The 23,592-nt window shown below is 39.4% G+C and overlaps 4 protein-coding genes across 4 annotated transcripts in view; all 4 read left to right on the top strand.

Moving 5' to 3' along the window:
- Nucleotides 1–282: 282 nt before the first annotated feature.
- Nucleotides 283–5,855, top strand: LOC145488243 (uncharacterized). Its single transcript, XM_081467065.1, has 2 exons — nucleotides 283–2,137; nucleotides 3,116–5,855. Exons 1-2 carry the CDS (start codon nucleotides 1,837–1,839, stop codon nucleotides 4,273–4,275), a joined length of 1,461 nt encoding a protein of 486 aa, XP_081323191.1. The 5' UTR covers nucleotides 283–1,836; the 3' UTR covers nucleotides 4,276–5,855.
- A 2,427-nt stretch (nucleotides 5,856–8,282) lies between these two features.
- The window catches only part of LOC145488262 (uncharacterized), a 61,508-nt gene continuing 46,198 nt past the window's right edge, over nucleotides 8,283–23,592 (top strand). Inside the window, exon 1 of the mRNA XM_081467088.1 lies at nucleotides 8,283–9,737. The gene's annotated coding sequence lies outside the window, so the exon portion shown is untranslated. The remainder of the gene's footprint in view (nucleotides 9,738–23,592) is intronic.
- On the top strand, nucleotides 10,953–12,767 carry LOC145487951 (uncharacterized). The gene is made up of 2 exons (XM_081466719.1): nucleotides 10,953–11,371; nucleotides 11,608–12,767. The coding sequence occupies exons 1-2, from the start codon at nucleotides 11,242–11,244 to the stop codon at nucleotides 12,765–12,767; spliced, it is 1,290 nt and encodes a 429-aa protein (XP_081322845.1). The 5' UTR covers nucleotides 10,953–11,241.
- On the top strand, nucleotides 19,746–20,990 carry LOC145488495 (QRFP-like peptide receptor). The gene has a single exon (XM_081467372.1). The coding sequence runs from the start codon at nucleotides 20,031–20,033 to the stop codon at nucleotides 20,988–20,990; it is 960 nt and encodes a 319-aa protein (XP_081323498.1). The 5' UTR covers nucleotides 19,746–20,030.

Below are 23,592 nucleotides of genomic sequence, written 5' to 3'. Positions count from 1 at the left end.
TGCAATTATCCCAATCTAAGAAAATATTCAAATTTCACGTTAAGCTTTCAACTCCTATGGAGCGACCACCTCCCATTTCCCTGAGGGTTGCCACTTAATAGGGGTTCGACTGTATCTCGAAAGACCCACAGTGCAATGTCATATATGAAGTGCTTTTTTGGCCAAAAAAAAATATTTTTCATGATATATTAACTGGCAATTATCGATGTGTCAGGTGCGATACGATATATGGCTTATCAAATGGAAACGAGTGAATTTTCTTTTTGTTTTGACGAGTGACGAGCGAAATAAGGAAATAATTCCGAGTTCGTTTTGTCAAAATTATAAATTAACTCTAAAGTTTCACACCAAAATTAAGGAGTGATTTGTCAGCCATGATAATAATGTCCAATTAAATGTGCCTTGAGTACCTAACAACTAGATTGCTTGAAACCTCCAGGAGGAAATGTGAGAACAGCGCAAATACATAGTGTTCCTGATGAAATCACAACCATGACAGCGTTCAGATATCTGTTTTTAACGATTTTATAACTCTGTTTTCTTTTGGCCATTGTTTCAATTTAAGAGATGGACGGCGCCCCTACGCATTTTTTTTTATGTCTCATTGTAAAGTATCTTAAGTTAAATTGTTTTCTGTAAATAGTGTGCAATAATAAACTTGAACTTGAACTTGCATGCGCCCTGTTCTCGACTCCCTGTTTCACTACCAGGATCTTTCGAAAGGCCCTAAGTGTAATTAATGCCATATAGATAAAGTGCCTTTTTGATCCCTGCAACTGTAATTTTACTGTAGGTTTATCCTAACACCTGACTTGGACTGAAAGCCAAACATAGCGACAATAACGACACTTAACTGATCTGATTTCAGTCAAGTTTAATTAATTTCTTATGTGTCTGCATTGTACTTAAAATAGAGACCGCCGTCTCCTTTGCACGCAAAACAACAGGTGAAATAGTCATTTAACTTTTGACGAATACTGTCAGATCAACAGCATTTTCAATAGAGTTTTAAAAGAGAGTCTTCTTGAACCTTCTTTTTTGACATGTTACACTAAATGAAAGTGGAGACGCTGTGTCCTCATGGTTAGTGCGCTTGACTCCGGATCGAGCGGTCAGGGTTCGAGCCCTGGCCGGGGACATTGTGTTGTGTTGTTGGGCAAGACACTTTACTCTCACAGTTCCTCTCTCCACCCAGGTGTATAAATGGGTACTGGCGAATTTAATGCTGGGGGTGACCCTGCAATGAACTGGAATCCCTTGCAGGGGGAGTAGAAATACTCCTAGTCACTTCATGCTACTGAAACCAGATATAAGTGCACGCCTGATGGTCCACTTGGCTCGTATGCAGACTATACCTTTACCTTACACTAAATGAGTGTTGTTCCTCGTGAGATTCTTCTTGCCTAATGATAGAAAGCTATCCGTAAAAAGTATAAGATTTTCCGAACAAGGTGTAGTCACGGCGCCTATATTTTGTCGTGCCCTCGGGTTTTTTGTCCATTGTTTTCCGTTTTTAAATTATTCCGTGTATATTTGTCATTCTAATTAGTTTCGCCAGTTATTTTCGGTTACGTAACGTTTCATATTTTCGTGTACATTTTTTCATCCTTTGTTTCAATTGTTTGGTATAGCTTCTTCTGCTGTTAGTTTTCTAGTTGCCGTTGTCATTATGTTTTGGTCGTCGAAGTCGCCACACAAATCTTGTAAGTTTCGTTATGTTTCCGTAATTTTTGCTTGCTTTATTTGTATTTCGTTTTGGCTTCCTGCTCTGTATATTTAGCTTGTCTATGTGCGTTTGTTTTCAGCGAATTGCTAACAAAAGTGCGAATCTCTTAGATGTGTGGATTTCGATTACACAAGGAAACTCGATTTCTCCGATCTCATTACAAGATATATTCTTCTCTTATCATATTTCTCTTTATCCTAATTAACATGAGAATGATTCGTTTTTCTTCCATTTTTAAGGCATCAACTGAGCCCTTACTGTGTTCCAGTCACAAAGCAGCGATGTCAGGTGGTCTTTTGCGCATGCTCAGATGGCCCATTCTTGTAATGTTGTTCGTTACAACGATCCTTTTCATTGGACTATATAAGCATCAAGAAGAAATAGTAAAAATGGCAACTATCATTGTGCCAGGTAAGCCAAATGTCCAATTGAATGTGACTTTACTAATAAACAACATGGCATTTTAACCTTCCGGAGGAAATTTGAGAACAGCGGCGAGTTCTCAAAGAAATCACAACCGCGACTGCGTTCGGATATCTGATTTAAACGACTTTATAACTCTATTGTCCGCTTAGCCGTTGTTTTGATTGAGAAGATAGACAGCGTTTTATCACATTTACAAACAAGCTACGTCGCGGTTTCCGCATCTTGAAAAGTTAAGCCTAAAGGCCTGTCCAAACGGGAAATGTTTGGCGACCAAACACCACCAAACATTGTTTGGTGACCAAACATTTTACCGTTCGGCCACCTTGTTTGGTGCTGTTTGATCGTGTTTGATCGTGTTTGGTTGTGTTTGAAAAAAATTGAAGGCTATGAAACATTCGATCAAACAACTTAAAACATTTCTTTTGTTCTCGTGTTTGATGGGCGATGTTTTGTTCGTTTGGACAGCCGTATCAAACATGTTTGGTGCGCGCATGCGTCCCATGCTTACTCAGCGGCTTGTATTCATAGTTTGATCTGTGTTTGATCAAACATGTTTTAACCGTTTGGCCACTCACTTCAACATCAGCATGTTTGGTCACCAAACAATGTTTTATGATTTTTGGTTGTCAAACATTTCCTGTTTGGACAGGTCTTTAAAGTTTCAAGTTTGCAATCCATCTTAATCTTCACCATCCTTAACATCCTAGTTCTTTTGTGGTTTATTACTATCCCTTTGGTGTTTTCTATGTTAGAAAAACTACAATTTTCAAGGTTTTCTTCGATTTAAGGGCAAACCTAAATACTCAAAATGGCGTAAGTGAGCTCCTTTAAAAACACTCCGCTACGCGTTGCATTTTCAACTCTCTCCTTGGTATTTGGATATGTGGTAAAACACGGTTTCTTCTGTTTGATATATTACGCCATAATTTCCCGTAATGACGAGTGCTTCTCTGTTTATTGCAGCTAAAACTACGAATAAAAGAGTTGTAAGTGCCACAAAGGAGGGACCACAAACTACATTGCAAACTCAAAAGCTTTACAGTTCTCCAGATATCTGTGGCAAAGTATGGCAGTCAAAATATCAAGTTCTGCACCAAGACATCATCAACAACAAGCGAGAAGCGAAATTTCTCGTTTACTCCTGTCCTTGGACAAACAAAGGCTGTTGTGGTTACGGTAACCGAGTTTACGCAATGATCTCCTTGTTTTATTTGGCAATTCTTACTGATCGGGCGTTTTTGATTCATTGGAAGGCACCCAAACCGTTAGAAAGCTTTCTGGCGCCAAAGAATATCAATTGGACTTTTCAGATTCCGCTTTTGGAAACACGCAAACATTACTGGAGAACTGGTGGTCATGCAAACAAAGCTCTCGACGGTTGGTTAACAAAAAACACTTCAGCAGTGGTGAATTTAGTGAAAAAAGAAAATTTCAAGGTTTATTTCGATAAACCGGTGGAAATTGTAACATCGATTTTATATTTTGCGGAAGGCGCAATGCAGAAGAACAAACGTCTGATGCAAAGAGCGCAAGACATGGAAATCAGCCCCTTGTTACCAGGCTCCCAGCGGTACGCAATGATAGGCTGCGCGTTTGATTTCCTGTTCCACACAACTCCTCGCTTGCAGAACGCTTTACAAAACACGAGAAAAAAGCTTCGTAAAAACAGCGCCTTCGTCATAGGAATTCATATTCGACTAGGGGATAAACAGTTCGGAAGAAATAATACCAGAGTTTCTGAGTCTGATTTTCCAAAATATTTCTGGTGTGCAATGAACGTCGAACGAAAACTATTCAGTCTTGATGGTAGAAAACATGCACTATGGTTTCTAGCGGCGGACAGTTTCCTGGTGAAAGATTATGCGAGAAAACACTTTGCAGAGAAGGTTATCACGGCGGAAAATAAGCCAGAACATTTAGATTTCTTTAAGAAGGGTGAAAAACCGCCTTCAGATGAGGGCATGATGGGAGTTTTACATGACCACTTCATGTTAGCCGAGTGTGACTTCCTTGTGTTATCTGAAAGCAGCTTTAGTAGAACAGCGGTTGGTGTAGGCACGCGCAGTAGTGAAACTTACACATTTGGAGAAAACTGTTCTTTGAAATTGAAGAAACGTTTTTAACATGCGTTAAGACGGCCCTACTTAAATACAGATCTAGCGCAGTTCCTCAGGGATTGCTAAAGGCGATATTTAGAGGAAAGCCATTTTAGTGTGTTTTGCAGTGCTTAAAAGTAAATTTATACGAGGGAGCATTTGCTTTCACAAAAAAATATGATTTCGCGTGCGCAACTAGTACCAGTCCCAAACCGTGGGGGTTTTGAATTTTGGAAGAAAAAAAGAAGAGTTCCGATTTTTTCTTATGAATCAGAAATAATTTAGCCTTCTTTATAACCGTACGTATGGTATTACTGTTGACTCGTTAAAGAGGAAAGCTGCTGTAGAAAGTCTGTTAATAAGGGGGTTTATTACCTCGTAACTTTTATGATAATGCGAGTTTCATTAAACCCATTCGTAGCATTGAGCCCTGAAAGTTCTTAATCTATTGACACTGATTTAAATTTTCGGATTTAGATGCCTTTTAAGTTTTAGGGTTTTTTCTATTCTGGTCACATGACTGGTCAAATATGTCGTAAATACTCTTTTTCTTTGGCCATCGTAGCTTGATAAGAAATAACACGCAAACTGCGGTGATAAACATGGCAATAAAACGCATGTTGAAAAAACAAAGCTAAGTTCATTTACTTGACGTTTATTTGAAACTTTTGCGGGAGTCTTCAATGGAACAAACCTGTGCAAAAAAGCTTATCCTTAGGAGGTCTGGTTTTCAAAATATGACGGTTAGAAACCTTCCTTAGCAACAAAGTCATGACGAATTAGTAGTTAAAAAGAACTTGCTTTAAAAGGTAGTGATTTAGAATTTGTCTGGCCCGTGATTTCCACAATACTGGGGTCCAAGTATTGTAGATAGCCAAATTATGTTACCTTGCTCTGTCAGATGATTCAAACGAAAAAAAACACTGAGGGTGGACCGCCAAACTAAATTTTCCCGTTTCCCTGTTGACGGTATAAATAACCCTTATTTGACGGTTGGCAAAACTTAGTGCCTTCTTACATGACACTACTCATTTAGCCTAACAGATGACTGTCTAAAAATAACTAGAAATTCTAGGACAACAATAAAGACAAGTGTTTTATCTGACAATGATACTCGACAAAGTTCAGCTGGTTTACTCCGTCGAAGCCGTCAAGTCAGTTGTCCGCATGAGCTGGGCTGCGCCTGTCGTCATCTTCCCACTCGCGCGGCTAAGGAGATGATCAATGCTTTTATCCAAACTTTGACGAACGTCAATGGAGGAATCAAATATCGATCGACATCCCAATCGATACTCGGTCGACACTCAATCGACCCTCGGTCGACATTCGATCAACAGTCGGTCGATAGTCGGCCGAGTGTTATGGATTGATCGAAAATTATTCGACTGTCGACCGACTGTCGACCGAGATGTCGATGGACTGTCGATCGAGTGTCAACCGTGGTGCCGCTGAATTGTCGATCGAGGGTATCGGTTGACACTCGAGCGCAGATGCCGTCAGTACACATGATCAAAGGCGAGGTCAAACATGTCAATAACTTTGATTCCAGCTTTGACGCGCGTCATAGGCGTTCTAGGACACCACGGCTTTGTACAATTTTGATCCTACCTCATGTCATGCCAAAGGTGAGGTCAAATATATGTCCATATCCTGCGACTCCTCTTTAAACGCCTTAATGACCTGCGTTTTCGTATTTTTTCTGTTGTAACAATTAAATGAAAGCTTGCTTTCTTGCCAATGTGTATTTTTTTTTGCTAAAAATGTTTTCCATTGACCTTGAGATGGTAGAAGAAAACGACGGGAAAACGCTGCTGCCAGCAGCTTCCGCGTTTTTCTGGCCAATCAGAGAGGAAGCTAAAGCCTGATTTTCATATTCATCCGACATATCTGGGACAAAGCCGCCGGCACGGCGGTCAACCGGCAATCAACCGGCAATCAACCGGCAATCAACCGGCAATCAACCGGCAATCAACTGGCAATCAACCGGCAAGCAATCAGCGATCAACCGTTAAGTGTTCGTTGTTGTCGTTTTTCAAATTCGGGCACACAGCCCTCAAGTTCCCAGTACAGTACAGGATTCAGTTGCCATTAAACGGTAAATGAAAACTTGCGAATCTTGTCTTCTCCTAGTGTTACTTCGATCTGCGGCAGAATTTACTGAAGGAACTTATCAGGACGACAGCTACGGTTAATTTGTGCAGACCGCCATAATTTACTTTTAGAGTATCTCGCAAGTCTTGAGAATTGATCAACTTTAACGCAACCTTCACCTCGAAACTGGATCTACAGTGTATCCAAGTATTAGAGGAAGCTATTTGCTACTACTCAGAAGGTCAACAAACGAACCTGAACGGCAGCAAAAGTATTTTAACCGAGTGCAATGGTTATGCAAATGAGCATTGACACGAGCGATGGTTATGTAAATACACTGACTGTGGCAGATTTTAATCTGTTTCGCGTGCAATCCAAGGAGATACCTAGCGGTTTGAACTTATAGAACGGTTTATTAAGGTAAGAAATTTACTGAGATGTGCTTTTTAGCCTTCATTTAGACCCAACTTTTGAGATTTTCTCCCTCAAATTTAGCTAAATTTTAGTAGGTGAACAAAGGCCTCAGAGTAGGGTATCTTCCAGTCTCGCTGGTAAGCTTAGAATTTTCCGAAAAGTTTCCATATTTCGTCAGTCAAAGTAATGAATGTACCTTATAATTTGCATGAAAACGAAATTCTGTGAGCTGCACTTTAGGGGACGTAGCACGCTACACAAAATCGGTGAATTTTACCTTTCCGATCACGCCGGCAACCTCAGTTCGGCCAAAATTCAATTTTGGCTCGTAGTAAAGCAAAAATACGAAATTTGAAAATAATAAATTGCTTTTTTTATATATATATATATATATGTGCCAAACCCTTTTCACTGACAAAAAATGGGGGAAAATTATTTTTTGGTCCCGAAGTCGAGTGGACCGCTTTTAGCGGGACTGCCACTTAAATGTGATTGTAAAGCAAAGCCCAACTGAAAAACTCGGTATGCACTGATGGCGTATGATAGCAAACAAAACTCTTTCATTCCAAACGAAAGCCTTGATTGGTTCGCGGGGCAGGCCCGACAGAAAACGGTTCCTTCATGACTTTGATCGATCGCGAAAGCTGTGGAAATTTAACCCTATTATTTATCAGCAAAGGTATTCGTGTTTTGAGGCGTTGTTGCGTTTCAGAGCAAAGACATATCCGTAGCTCTTTTCATTGTTGTAAGTGTGAAAGTCATTGTGATTCTGTTCAAACAACAGTCGCTAGCTTCTGTCTAGTGTGTCTGTCGTTTGTATGCCATCATATGATGGGCGGTCATTTTACTTCCTACCAGCGCCTGCCTTGTCTCTTACCGTTAAAGGCCACAAAAGAAGTCAAATTTGCAATGTTTGCCAGCACATCAAATCATTCATTTTATCCTTCTAGTACGTACAAATAGTTTATTGCACAATTAAAGAACGGGTTGTCTCACTTTTCTTCGTAAGTATGAAAGAGTATGTAAAAATGCAGTGCAAAGTAAGGTAGCCTATTGTCTTTAAGTAGTGTATTTTGAGTGATGTTTTTTTGAGTGATATCGACACATACGTTTATGTTTTGAGGTAAGGAAAGAAGTGGCATCGTTGAAGTGACATCGTTGAAGTAATAATTATAATCAAGTGTCAAGGGAATTAAGGTTAGATAACAATTTCTGAGTGAGGAAAAAGGGAGTTCTTTTTAACAATAAATATATCTTGAAGAAGGATGTCAGTTTTTTGACGTTCCCAGATTCAACTCCTCCACGCTTTGTAAATAGCCAACTGGTCAGCCTCCCACCAGTTAGGGTTTTAAACAATTTTCTGTTTAATTTATAATATTTGTTTCCTTATTTCAGTGTCCACAATTAGTACAGCAGGGTTGTTAGTAAATTACGTAACGGCGTAATGAGAAACCGCGTAACTGGATTTTGTCTGTTTTTTTTTTCTGATGCTTTGTAAATTTTTTTTGATAAAAAAAGGTAAAACAAAAAAAGATCTAAAAAATACTAAAAAAAAAAGGTAAATAAGAACATGACGCGCGCTGGTTCTTGTTATAAGGGAAAACGAAGACAAAATATATATCAAGTATTAGTAGAATTCTACTAGTATACTAATGCAAATGCTGTAATCTGATTGGCTGAGCTACTCGTATACTTTCAACTATTAGTGCAGTGGCCACAGGTTGTCTACGAAATGGCGACGCTTTTTTCGTTTTAACAAAGTTTTGAAGGAACATTTTGATGCAAATAGATAAATAAATTCCTGGGAAGACCAAAAGAAACATTAATGGTTTCTTGACTTTAAAAATCTTGAAATTTTTCAAAAAATGATGCTGCGTGCACACAACTTCAATTTCAAATGACAATTCAATCCGAGCGATCTTTCTAAAGTTCGCCCCCCTTCCGTTTCTCTGTTATAGGAGGGGCACACTAAGTTATATTTTCCATAGCGACTGGTTCTGGTGTGTCGGTCTGAGTTTCTCGTTAAAAGTCCTGTTATATAGCTCGGACAATTATTTTCATCTTTGATGCGCCTAAATATTAAACTAGTCCTTTCAAGGTTTAATTCTTCCTTAAGTGGCAGCCAATCAAGTTGTCTGAGAAGGATCTCGCTTCTTTCACCGATATCCGCATCCAAGATTACTCGAGCTGCTCGCTTTTGCAGCTTGGATACGCGGTTAACGTTCCCTTCTGACGCAGTGCACCATGCACATGAGCCATACAACATTATCGGCTTGATCAAGGCGTTGAAATAAAGCTTACGCTCAGCGAGAGGCAGGTTACGCTTAATCTTCTTAAGCACCGCAATACGTTGTGACACGTTTTTACAAATTGACATGCATTTTCGCGCAGCCTACGGCAGAGAAGAGATTATTGACAGTAAAAAGAAAATTGCACGAGCAAAAGCAACAGCTCCACTCGTACTGCATTCAAGATAGATAAATCATTTATGAATCTATCTAAAGAACACTGGGGAAACTCGCACGAAGAACTCTTGTGCACTTTCATAGAAGCTCCTGTCTACCAAGGACGCAGTTATAAGAAGTATACAGGGAAAAGTTGTAAGTGGTTAATTAGATAGCAGAGGGTTCATGTTTATTTTTACGGTGCGTTTCCCAAACGAAAAATTTATACAGTCAACAAATGTCAATTTGGTATTTTGCGCAGTCTGCTTAATGTTTTATATTGCTGCTTTAATTATACCTGATGTACTTATCCTGTTTTCAGCTAGGATAATTAAAGAAATATGTATCCATCCATAGACTTTTCATGAAGTCCACGCCATTCCTAACTTTTTGCGGTGGAATCATTTCCGGTCCTGGGATCGTTTGCGGTCCAATTTGGGAATCATTTGCGGTCTGGAGATCATTTGCGGTCCGGGATCATTTGCCTGTATAGTCCCCTGGTCTTAAATTGGCCTTGCTTCCATACTTCACAATGTTTTAGTAGACAATTTATGAATTTCCTGTGAAAAAGGAACCAGATCTCCCCTCCCCCTGGGGCAGATCGTTGGTGCAAGATGCATGCACACGGGCTGCTAGGTCAGCGGTAATTTTTAAAGAAAATTCAAAGTCGAGTGTCTCAGCTGGTGAAGAAAGTCATTCAGATCCTTTGAGGGTCACCACAGAGGCAAGAGCAAGACTGAGTACTCCAGCGAAAGCGGCAATTTCAGGAGAACGCAAAGTGCAAGCAAATCCAGCTAAAAAAAGTGAAATGTCCGCGCCACAGCCGATCCAGATGTGAGTGCTTGGGAGAGCCAACTGGTTTGTCCCCGGCCAGTTGGGATTCTTTATTTCAGTTGTTTGCTCGGCCCCACTAGCACTTGTGCTGTAACACGGCCGAGGGTAAATAAAGGTCATATTTTTTTTATATTTTATTACAAATAAAATGATGATTTCAAAGGGCTGAAAAGACAGCGTCTTACTGTGGTGTCGGGTAAACTCAGATGTGATGCACGCGAGGACACCGTGTCCTAAGCGAAAAGCTCTGTTATAAAGCACATTGCATCCCAGAAACATATTAATCAAAGAAAGTTATTGCAAAAAGCACGAAAAAGGACCAGAGTATTGTAGACCTGATGAAAAGAAACGACGGACGATCAGTGCCTTGAAAATGACGTGCATTTCTATGTACTGGTAGTCTGGTACAACATAAGTTGGTTTAGGTTAAGGACAAGTTTACATGCGTTTAGCAACTCTGATTGCAGCAGTTAAATTGCATGAAAATGGTTATAAGTCTTGACAACAGCAACAACAATTTTATTGGTTACTAGTATTTTTACTAGATTAATATTAATATTGATGCGTAGCTTTAATCATACATTAAATTTGGTTTTAATGGATGACAAAGGTATTTAACAACGCTGGTTACGTCTCAAAATTGCACAAAAATGCTTAGAAATCTTACTTTTATTGTACAATGTGTATATCTTTGCATCAAATCAAATAAAGGAAGAGAGCAACAATTTTTATTTTTATTTTTGGGGGAGGGCAATTTTTGAGCAACGTCTTTACAAAAAGCAACTTTTGACATTTTTGGAACAACTTTTGAGCAATTTTTTGGGAAATCTCAAGCAACCTTTTGGGAAACTCTCGAGTAACTTTTGGAAAGCCCTTCTTAAAACAGCAGGCTCAAGGACGTTCCTAGCACGAAATTGTCCACTCGAAAGACTAGAATACGACACCCGAAGTAAAACACTAGCCATAAGCCCTCAAGCACGCATTGCGGACCGTTTATTTTATTCCTGTTAGGATATAAGCCCCTCCGTTTATAAGCCAATCTAAAAACCCTTACGAAGTTGTATAAGCCCAAGGCTTTTAAGCGGCAGTTTACGGTATATTTTACTTTTATCATATTTCTCTTTATCCAAATTAACATTAGCATGATTCCGGTTTTTTCTCCTTTTTGAGGCATAAGCTGAGCCCTTACTGTCCCAACCACAAAGCAGCGATGTCACGTCGTCTTTGTCGCATGCTCAGATGGCCCATTCTTGCCATATTAGTCATTGCAATGGTACTTTTTACAGGAATATTTAAGTATCAAGAAGAAATAGTGAAAAAAGCAACTATCATTGTGCCAGGTAAGCCAAATGTCCAATAGACTGCGAACAGTCTCTCTTTTGCTCGAAAAAAAGATTCGTGCTACCTCTAATAAAATAAGAATGTATGTCACTACGTCTTGTTTTAACACAGTTCTTAAAAAAAAAAAAAAAAAAAACGAAAGATGTTCCTTGAGGAATTTGTTATATTATATTTATTATTTGATATATTACTCCATAATTCCTCGTGATGACGGGTGCTTCTCTGTTTATTGCAGCTAAAACTACGAATAAAAGAGTTGTAAGCGCCACGAAGGAGGGACCACAAACTACATTGCAAACTCAAAAGCTTTACAGTTCTCCAGATATCTGTGGCAAAGTATGGCAGTCAAAATATCAAGCTCTGCACCAAGACATCATCAACAACAAGCGAGAAGCGAAATTTCTCGTTTACTCCTGTTCTTGGACAAACAAAGGCTGTTGTGGTTACGGCAACCGAGTTTACGCAATGGTCTCGTTGTTTTACTTGGCAATTCTCACTGATCGGGCGTTTTTGATTCATTGGAAAGCACCCAAACCGTTAGAAAGCTTTCTGACGCCAAAGAATATCAATTGGACTTTTCAGATTCCACTTTTGGAAACACGCAAACATTACTGGAGAACTGGTGGTCATACAAACAAAGCTCTCGACGGTTGGTTAACAAAAAACACTTCAGCAGTGGCGAATTTGGTGAAAAAAGAAAATTTCAAGGTTTATTTCGATAAACCGGTGGAAATTGTAACATCGATTTTATATTTTGCGGAAGGCGTAATGCAGAAGAACAAAGATCTGATGCAACGAGCGCAAGACATGGAAATCATCCCCCTGTTACCAGGCTCCCAGCGGTACGCAATGATAGGCTGCGCGTTTGATTTCCTGTTCCACACAACTCCTCGCTTGCAGAACGCTTTACAAAACACGAGAAAAAAGCTTTGTAAAAACAGCACCTTCGTCATAGGAATTCATATTCGACTAGGGGATAAACCGTTCGGGAGAAATCATACAAGAGTTTCTGAGTCTGATTTTCAAAAATATTTCTGGTGTGCCACGAAAGTCGAACGAAAACTATTCAATCTTGGTGGTAGAAAACATGCGCGGTGGTTTCTAGCGGCGGACAGTCTCCTGGTGAAAGATTATGCGAGAAAACACTTTGCAGAAAAGGTTATCACCGCAGAATATAAGCCAGAACATTTAGATATCTTCAAAAAAGGTGAAAAACCGCCTTCCGATGAGAGTATGATGGGAGTTTTACATGACCACTTCATGTTAGCCGAGTGTGACTTTCTTGTGTTGTCTGAAAGCAGCTTTAGTAGGACAGCGGTTGGTGTGGGCATGCGCAGTAGTAGAACTTACACATTTGGAGAAAACTGTTCTTTGAAATTGAAGAAACATTTTTAACATGCGTTTAAGGGGGCCTTCTTAACTACAGATTTAGAGCAGTTGCTAAGGGATTACTGAAGGCGATATTTAGAGGAATTGGGAAAGCCATTTTGGAGCGTTTTGCAGTGCTAAACGGTAAACTTATATGAGGGAACATTTGCTGTGAAAAAATGTGATTTCGCGTGCGTAACTAGTGCCAGTCCTAAGCCGCGCGTTTAGAATTTTGGAAGAAAAGAGGAAGAGTTCTGACTTTTCTTATGAATCAGAAATAATTTATCCTTCTTTGTAACCGTACGTATGGAATTACTGTTTACCCGTTAAAGAGGAAAGCTATTGTAGAAAGTCTTAATACGGGGGTTTATTACCTGATAACTTTAATGATATTGCGAGTTTCATAAAACCCATCCGTAGCATTAAGCACCTGGACGTTCTTAATGTATTGACACTGATTTAAAGCTTCGGATTTAGATGCCTTTTAAGTTTCAGGGTGCTTACCATTCTGGACACATGACTGGTCAAATATGGCTGTGATTTGAAACTTTTGCAGAAGTCTTCTATGGAACAAACCTGTGCAAAAAAGCTTATCGGTAAGAGGTCTGGTTTCCAAAATATGACGGTTAGAAATCTTCCTTGGCGACAAAGTCATGATGAATTGGTAATTAAAAAGAACCCCCTTTAAAAGGCAATGATTTAGAATTTGTCTGGCCCGTGATTTCCACAATACTGGGGGTCCAAGTATTGCAGATAGCCAAATTATGTCACTCTACTCTGTCAGATGATTCAAACGAAAAAAACACTGAGGGTGGACCGCCAAACTAAATTTTCCCGTTTCCCTGTTGACAGTCTAAATAACCCTTATTTGACGGTTAGCAAAACTTAGTGCCTTCTTACATAACACTACTCATTTAGTCTAACAGATAAATGTCTAAAAAAACTAGAAATTCTAGGACAACAATAAAGACAAGTGTTTTATCTGACAATGATACTCGACAAAGTTCAGCTGGTTTACTCCGTCCAAGCCGTCAAGTCAGTTTTCCGTATGGGCTGGGCTGTGCCTGTCATCTTCCCACTCGCGCGGTTAAGGAGATGGCAAAGTCGGGCACAGTCGAAGGCAACCCTTACGCACTCGTGGCTTAGCGCCATTGATTATTACCAGAAAGGTTCGTTGAGTTATAAACCTGAGAGGAAGGAAGGAATTGATGTGCAGCATACTCATGCAGCACTCCAGGGGATGGGTAGATCCCCCAAAAATTGGATTTACTGTATATTTGATATTCGTTAAAGACGAGGTCAAATATGATTATAGCTTTGGTCCAAACTTTTGACGCACGGCAAAGGAGAAACCAAATATCGATCGACATCCCAATCGATACTTGGTCGACACTCGATCAACAGTCGGTCAATAGTGGGCCGAGTGTCGACCGACTCATATGCATTGATCGAAAATTAGTGGACTGTCGACCGAGATGTCGCTGAACGAGATGTCGATGCAGTGTCGATCGAGATGTCAACCGAGGTGCCGCTAAATTGTCGATCCAAAATCGATCGAGGGTATCGGTTGACATTCGACCGCAGATGCCTTCAGTACACATGATTATGGACTTGCCATAAATTTGTTCCCTGTCAAAGGCGAGGTCAAAGATGTCAATAACTTTGACTCCAAATTTGATGCGTGTGAAAGGCGTTCAAAGACACCACGACTTTGTACAACTTTGATCCAACGTCATGTCATGTCAAAGGCGAGGTCAAATATGTCCAGAACCTGCGACTCCTCTTTAAACGCCCTTACAACCTCAACCTAGTTTTCGTATTTTGTTTTCTGTTAGAACGATGTTGCCAATGTGTATTTATTTTATAAAAAAGGTTTTCCCTTGACCTGGAGACAGTAGAAGAAAACAGCGGGAAACCGCGGCTGCCAATCAGAGAGGAGACCAAAGCCAGATTCTCATATCCCGCTGACATCCCTGTGACGGCCTGGGACACCGCTACGGGATATGTGAACATTTATCCGAATTCTGAAGTTATTAACCTTACAAGGCATATGTAATGATTTATATACGAACTTCGTACTTAATGCAATTTTCACTATGTTTAAGGATTACAGCGGTTTCTTAGCAATCATACAGTCGACTTTCAGAGCCAACAGTCCTGAAAAACATTAAGTTCTGATGGACGTTTATCATCTTCACCTCTTTGCCACAAGCCAAGTGGAAATTGCCTTAGGACATCTTAGCTGTCTCTAAATTCCAGAATACATGGAACATCTAGTCATCTAACTTCTGTTAAAATACATCCTTGCTAATTGAAACTTTCGCTGAGTCAAAAACGGAGAATACTTTCAAATCCGGCTTAATTTTTAACGGTATCAGCTTCCACAGGTAAATTTGAAAATTCACGAAAGAAAACTCATTTGTTGTCATTAATTTGTGGAAAGCTCAGAACACATCCTCAAAGTTATAATGCGACATTTGTTGGGTTTGTCAACGCCCATTCGAGTGCAATGAATGACCACAAAAACATTTTACGCACGGTCCTTTTCCACATATTTCATTTGGGACCACGGAATGATCAACACTTCACGCGTTTTAGTAGGTGGGAGGGGTGTGTGCACAAATTGCTTGCTATCTTTTCAAACTTTTGTTACTTAAATAATATTTAAGCTATAGAGGTCGAACTTTATAACTTTTGGAAAAAACTACTCAGGGAGCATTTTGGTGTATCAATTATTTGGTCATGTGACTTGACGTTTTTGTGGCAAACGTGTTTTCAGTGGGCGTTTCATCGAACTTTAGAGGTTTTTATTTCTTTTGAGGCTCCGCAGACAATAGAATAAACTTGCGCGCAATTCTTGGTCTTTCGTAAATTTTCAGTTTATGTACAGCAGGAAACCGTAGGGTTTCATTTACATTAACTCGATCGACTTTGCTACCTTGACAAATACAACTTCAGTCACACTCACCAAGCAGCTCATTCGGAGAAGATGATGATTGCAACTCGTAGGAATGGAAACTGTATCTTTCAGCAAGTTTGCTGCAGTTTGGTACAGAAGAGCAGCCTCCTTAGAGCTTACGGTTAGAACTATTTCACACAATTTGTTTATTTGACTTGCAACTCGAGTGGAAGCCTACGCGAGCAATTTTAACATGTTTAACAAATTTGGATTGCTAGCCGGTTGTGACAGAGTACCACCAAGCAAATATTACTTCTGGTTGGTTTGACTGTACAATTCAGCTCGCAGCTGGAAAATGATTGTGTTCTCTGAGTGTTTCACAAGCAGCTCTATGCTATTGAGTCAATTGTTTCCTCAAAAATAAGTACTATTCTTATGCGAAAACCCATTCAACAAAAGATTCCGGTTTGAATTTCCGGAAATTTCCGGTGACGAATGAACGGCATTTTGCGAAATTTCCGGAAAAGAGCACAACCTTGCGAGGTAAGGCAACGAATTTTTTCGCAAAATTTTTACCGTGAATTACCGTTATATGTGACTTTCCTCCCTGAAGTTCCGGAATTTTTGGTTGAATGATTCGCTTTTCGGAAAGTCGACATTTCTTTCTCAAAGCGAGTCTTGTTGCCCATCCTTTCATATGAAAATAAGATTTCATTCACATGCAAATCAAACCCTCAAGCATGTAGTGCTTAAACGATAATCGTGTTTTAAATTAAGGATTTTATTTATTTATTTATTAACTCATTTTCATATGAATTGGGTTGCACCAGGCCTCGCTTTGATAGGGAGGCTTAAGTTAACTCGGAATGCGAGAGCAAAGAGATCGACGAAGCAGGAGGTAGTGGGGTTAGAGACGGAACGTCTGCCCGAAAACCCGTCGATCCTGAAAAACGCCCTCTGATTTTCACGGCTGAGTTCATTTCACTATTGATTGACAACTTGTCACTGAGCACTCAAATTATAGTTTTCAGGGGCGATCTCCTAAGCTAACCTGCATTGCAAGCGCTCTCGTACAAAGGGCGTCTTCCGCATTTTGTAAGTACGCAACTTGGAACGAGAGCAAATTAATAGACAAAGCAGGAATTTTTTTGCTATCGTTCCAATTCGCGCGAGGTCAGAATGCAGGAGAGCTTTTGTTATGCCGGAACGCTCGTTACGCAGGCTGTAAGTAAATTTAAACATTTGTGTTTTTGGATCGTGTTCCCGATGACTATATATTCCAATAAATTCACAAAAAAGGTCTTGTTTTGTGAATTTGTGAAAAGCTGAGAACACATTCTCAAAGTTATAATGCCTACGTTTGTTGGGTTTGTCAGCGGCCATTCGAGTGCATGAATGACCACAAAACAATTTACACACACACAGTCTTTTTCCACATATTTTATTTGGGACTATGTACTGATCAACACTTGCTTATTATTTTATTAACCCGTTTTAGCACGTGGGAGGGGTCGGTGTGGGCTTGAAGTGCCTCCGCTGATTTCAAACTTAAATAATATTCCATCTATAGCAATCAAACTTTCTGACTTTTCATAACACTATTCAGGGAGCAGTTTAGTGTGTCAGTTATTTGGTTACGTGACTTGACTTTTTTGTGGCAAGCATGTTTTTAAAGGGTACTTCATCGAACTTTAGAGGTTTTATTTCTTTTGAGCCTCCGCCGCCAAAACAAAGCACATGCGCGCAAAATCCCACCAGCTTCAGAGGCTAATTCTAAACAGGTGCAAGACTCTGTATTATCAATAATATTTTGCGGCCTCCTGAATAAGGCTGTTGAATTGAAAGGAGAGTGTGACATGACTTAAAATGACAATAATTTACACGGTTGGCGTTATCAAAACAAATGAGGAACGATTTTTCTTACTAAGAGGAGCACGTAATTGCTAGTTAAACTGTCAGTGATGTATGCTAGAGTTTAATAAAACAAAATCATAAAGCCAATATATTCAGTAGTTTATTATCTTAGAGCTACATTGAAAAGATAGGCAGAGAAAATTTAGAACAAAAGTAAGAACATTAAAATAAATAATGTTTTACGCTAAAAATTCAGGTGACAGTAGTTTTATTGTGAACACAGATGAATTGAAATTATATATTCTGCAATATTGAAATTTAGGTAACTACTCTCTGATATGTAAGTATTTTATCAGACGTCAGCTTAAAATTATACAGGCGGTGAGGCTTTTGTTCACTTAGTTTCCTCAGAAAAGAAAAATATCTATAAACTGACGCCTAATTAACTCACTGTCTGTTGACTGTGTGGGAAGCATAAACAGGATGCATTTGCACGATGTTATCGCGTGGAAACGCAAATATTTTCCATGCTGCAGACACCTGCCTTAAATACAACATAAAACTCTAACTGGGATATTATTGAGTGAAAAAGAAATATTACTCCAAAGAAAAAGCTAACAGGAAAGATATACAAATCCTTTCACGTTACTTAGTGAACCTGAACAACATAGAAGATAAGAACATAGACTATTACAGATACTGAACATAGAAGCCGTAGAACGTAGACGGGTTCCAGTCTGACCCGGTGTGCGCAGTCTTCTAGCTAGAAGCTTTAACGGCTGCTTACAGACATAAAACACAATTCAAATGATATTTTGATATCACGAATGAATAGTATAAAATAATGGTTATGCTTCGAGTCTTCGTTTTAACTTGATTCGACATTTACCTCAACCAGTTGTTTACAAGTTAAGATGGGCGAGCATTTTCTGTATTATGATAATTATAGCGGCGCTTTTCATTTACATGTTCTTGAGACACAGAAAAAGTTGATCACGCTTGGTATTGAATTATGTCTAAAGGATGGGAGAACTAATACTGAACGAATTTAAGACATTTTACAGCGCTTTTAATTTGCGTTGAATCCTCTTTATCAGACCTGCTTTTCCTGACTTGCATTGCAATAAGACCAACGTAGAAATAAAGGAAGTAAATTCAAATGCTAAAAGCTCAAGCTGCAACAAACAATCAGATTGTTAAAAAAAGGGCAAGATAATAATGTGAAAACAGTCTTTACGATAAAGCAATTTATACCACGAGATCATTAAAAATCTTGCAGGTGTTCTTGAGCGACTTAAACTATGACATGATCGTCTTAGACCAGAAATATATACTTTACAACATTTCATGTTAGGCCAGAAATTCTCGCAAAACCGGCAAAACAGTGAATTTCAGAAGTATGTTTGACATGCACTCTTAGAGCGAGAAATCTGAAACCGCGAGGTTTTAGTAGGATATAAATAGAGTAGTTCTTTCTCCTTAGCAGTCTTAGCGAGTCGTATGAAAAATAATATGATGAGCCGGAGAGGTAACTGATATGAAATGAAACACAAATTTCGCCGGGTAAAATCCAAAGCAATCATGAAAGGCACATACGGGTTAAGCTGCCCCAGTCATCCTACCCCTAGGAACTGGTTGGAGTTCTAAGAAAACGGATAAATAAGAAAGCAATTAGGCAGTTCTTTGTTCGACATCAATATTTAAACTTTTTATTCTCTTGTTTATTTTAAGAAAACAAACTAAACGCCCTCTCCTAAGTCTCCCGTCTCTACCCTGATCTTTCTCTTTATGTAGACAGGTACAAAAACTTTTTATAGAAACTTATAGAACTCAAGTTTTAATGTGATTCAATGGATATCAGCCGTTGAAGAATTGATACGCAATGCACGGTTTGCACAGAAGGAGCCTCTTTGTTAAGAGACTGACTTGAGATAATACTGACGCGAGAAAACTTCATGTCTCTGCAGAATAAACTCATTTGCGGGGCAGCAGATGATTTGGCGGTTTACGATGTCAGTATACTGGATATTAAAATTTCTAACTTTAAACTCCAATAAGCAGTCTCTGCTCGGGCATTAGGATAATTGAATTGAGCTCAGGTGTTGAAAATCCTGTGTTCTCCATGACTTGTCGTGATGAAAAATTTGATGGAGGACTGTTTATCATAGACTACAGAGTAAAGTGAGAAAAGGAAAACAGCTGTCGGTACTCCACCTGGTGCAGCAGTGAAATTTAAGGAAAACATAAAAATTTAAAAGCAATTTGTGGCACAAGCTGATAGGCCACTTTCGGGTGGCGAGCTGCGCATGAAATAACAAGCCTAATTATTGTCGCAAGACTTATAAAAAGGCAGTGGATCTGCCTATCATTAGATTGTGGACATTGCCATACCGTATATGCTTTCGCGCAAATAACAACAAGAAGCGAAACATTTATTCTAGCTTCAGTAGCACATAAATAGAGTGACCTTAATAAGAGAACAAATCAGAAGAAAACTCATTTGTGAGCGTAAGAGCGGAAAAGGAAACTGAACGACAATGTCGGAAAACTTGAACTCAACGATGAATGGAACACAGCCATCGATCTGCTACTGGAATCCTACAGCAGAAAAAATCGGAAAAACTTCTACTTATTGCCTGATTGTTCTTGTTTCGCTTGCTGGGAACACCGTCATCGGAATAATTGTCTACAGGACGAAAACCATGAGAAAACCCATCAACTTTTTAATCGTAAACATGGCCATGTCCGATCTGCTGTTTGCGATTTTCAGGATTCCTTGGAATATTCAATGGCTCTACATAAAATCCTGGCTGATCGGTGGTCTTCTTGACCATGTCTTATGTAAGCTGACTTACTACTTACCATATGTCTCCTTTGCTGTGTCTGTTCAGAGCCTGGTTCTGATAGCAGTGGATCGACTTGGAGCAGTAGTATATCCCCTCCGTTCTCCACTCATCAGTTCAAAGCTGTGCCCGTTCTTCATTCTCGCCACTTGGATCGTCGCGTTGGCTTTATTTTCCCCATTTCTCTTCGCCTTCCAACTTGTTCAATATCCAGAAGGGTTGGCGTGTGGGCTCCGTTGGAACGAAGTCTTTGGAGAATTCTTGTCCTTCGAGAATTACTTCTTGGCAATGATTATATTACTTGTCATCGCTTTTCTGTTGATAACCATACTTTACATTATCATCTATGCAAAGCTCAAATCACAAAAGACTCCAGGACAGCAATCGGCCAGCGTTGGACAACAACGTCAGCAAAGGGAGCGAAATGTGTTAAAGATGGCCATTGCTATTGTGTTAATGTTTGCAGTATGCTGGCTGCCCTTCTCTATCGATTGGTTACTCTCCTTGTTTGCATCGGACATAGGGTCTTGTAGCTTCCGATACTTTTTTCATGTTGCCTTTTTTATGATTCACATAAATTGTGTCATAAATCCTTGCATCTGCTTCATTTTCAGTAGTAATTATCGTGACGGACTTAAGACTCTCTTTAGATAAATGATTTTTTTTAAACAGCGGCGTAACTGATGATACTTCTTAACAGTCGAGGGGATCAGTCGACCTGAAACTTGTAAAAGCATTAATTTAAAACTGCTATGAATCGCATTCAATGTACACTATAAAGAAACTTTGCAGAACGGTCTTAAACCTTTCTTTGAACACTGAGTTTACAATCATTTTGTAGTTATTATGAAAACGCCATTTGTAATTTTCTTATATTGGAAGTCATACTTCGTATTAAATCTTGTAAATAATATTAATTTTTCTCAATACTGCTTTCTATTTGATTCAATATCTTTACAGAACAGTTTCTAAACCTTCTTTTGACAATTCCTTTGGCGTCATTTGAAGCTATATTTCGAAAACTCGACTTTTGTAATTTTCATTCATGAGAATTGTTCGGTCGTCATATAAACCGTGTAAATAATATTAATTTCAATACTGCTATTTATTTGATTCAACATACTGTAGATAAACTTTACGGAACAGTTTAAGTACAGCCGTTCTTTTGACAATTTGCTTGCTATCATTTGTAGTCTTTAGGAAACAATAAAGTGCGTGAAACTGACGTCAGTAATTCCAGTACTGATTCCCTTTTCAAAGGAATTCTAAGTCAGTAATATTCGATTTTTATAACTTTCCTCTCAGTTTCAGTAAACGAAATACAAGTAAACGCCATCTCCTTGTCTCTATTTTTATCGCCACTGTTCTCTATGTTTGTCTTGAGGGTATTTCTGTCGTGTTCTTCAAGTCGAATCTGAACCTAATTCTGCAGTCAATCAGCCTTACGGAGCCTATGTAATGGTTTATATACTAGGAGTCTCTTTTTGGGAGAAAACCTCCTTGTTTTGTCCACTGTTGAGTTCAGTTTATATTTGTGTGCCAGCTGTTTCTGAAGCCACTTACGGGTATATTACAAACTCACAACGTGACCAGCTCCCAGTTGGCTTGATAGCTCAATTGGTGGAGCACCGCACCGGTATCGCAGAGGTCATGGGTTTGAAACCTGCTCAGGACTGAATTTTTTCAGGCTTTAATTTCGCAACTGCTTAACTTGTGTGTATATAACTGCGATGATCAATCATGTCTTCATATACACCGTAACGTCATGCATGACGAGATTCATGCGATTCTGAAATTCGCTGCAGGGTATGGGTTCTCATCGAGTTGTGTTACAAGATCGAAGAATCTGTCATTGCCGTGTACTTTGCGGTCATCGACTTGTCACGCATCTCACCATAGGAGTAAGAGATGAAGACCAGACAGAAGAAGGTGATGCAGTGCGAATGTTTAATTATTATGACAGCGATTTAACAAATTGACGTCAGTTTTTCATGCGTCTGTCCTGTGATTGATCATGAATTTCGTCATAACATTGCCAAAGTAGGTGTGGATCCACGAGCCGACAGCCGAGTGGATCTGCAGACTACTTTGACAATGTTATGATGAAATTTATTGTCAATAACAGGACAGACGCATTTGAATTTGTTTTTTACGATAACAGTTCGCTCTCACTCGCTGACACATCGCATAAATGATAAATTCATGTGTCTGTCGGCTTATTGACAATAAAAATTAACCAATGAGCCCGCGAGAAATTCTGCAGTTATCGTAAAAAACAACACTCAAGGTTGAGCGCTGGAGAGAATGGTCGTATGTGAACCATGATCCGTATTCAGCTGGAGTGTTCGGATTCTATGCAAACCAGACGCAATATTTCGATTGAATTGTCTTACAGACCGAAACATAATGCCGTAGCGAGCACAGTTTATTCAAGATATTGTTGAAGTATCTATGCACCGACCAAATGGATCACATTTGGCGCCAAGGTCGATGGTTTGGCTCGGAAAGGAAAAGGTATACGGTCATGGTTTCCACTTAGTTTTGGCATTCTTGAGGTCATTCTTGCTAACGTAGTGCGAGGAAAAAATCTACAAGGCGGTGAATGGTCGGTTCAGTGGAGTTCAAAACGATCAAACTTTGATGAATACCCTTCAAGTCGAGGAAATGGCGGGAAGAAGTGAGATTCCCGCCAACTTGCTCGAGACGCCGCCACCTTCGCCAGAAAATAGTATATAGCTTTAGCCAAGCCTAAAACCGGAGTTCCTGGACTGGGTTGTTTAAAGGCCCTGCAAGCTGATAATTAAAAACGTGATGATGTCAACCTAAATTGTGCCGCAAATTTTAAGTACTTACCGGGAACAATTGGATTGTGCGTAATTATAAAGTCGATGCACTTCGCTATTTCTGTCAGCCATGATTACGCTCTTTTAGAAGGCGAGGGTGAACTTTCAGAGCTGTTTTATTTGCTAGCGAAAACTCAATTCTGCTTGGTATATCACTTCCACTGAGGTTGCTTAGTGTCACGAAATGTTTCTCTAATGACTTCCTTATTTTAGATTCCTTTTAACAAAGGGGACATGTCACATAGATGTCGGCCAAAGCTGAGAAAGCGTAGAGCCAAACGTATATGATTTCTTCACTACTCCAAGCGAAAATCTATCGGCTGTCGAAACTAAGATTTTCCGTACATCGCAACAGAGATCGCAACTGGTAAAAGGGGACAGAGCCGTAATAACAAGATTTACCTCTTTGAAAA

This window comes from Orbicella franksi, chromosome 5 (assembly GCF_964199315.1).
Source record: "Orbicella franksi chromosome 5, jaOrbFran1.1, whole genome shotgun sequence".
Classification (NCBI taxonomy): Eukaryota; Metazoa; Cnidaria; class Anthozoa; order Scleractinia; family Merulinidae; genus Orbicella; species Orbicella franksi.
The sequence above is the reverse complement of the archived record's forward strand: the minus strand, read 5'-3'. Positions and strand labels throughout refer to the sequence as shown.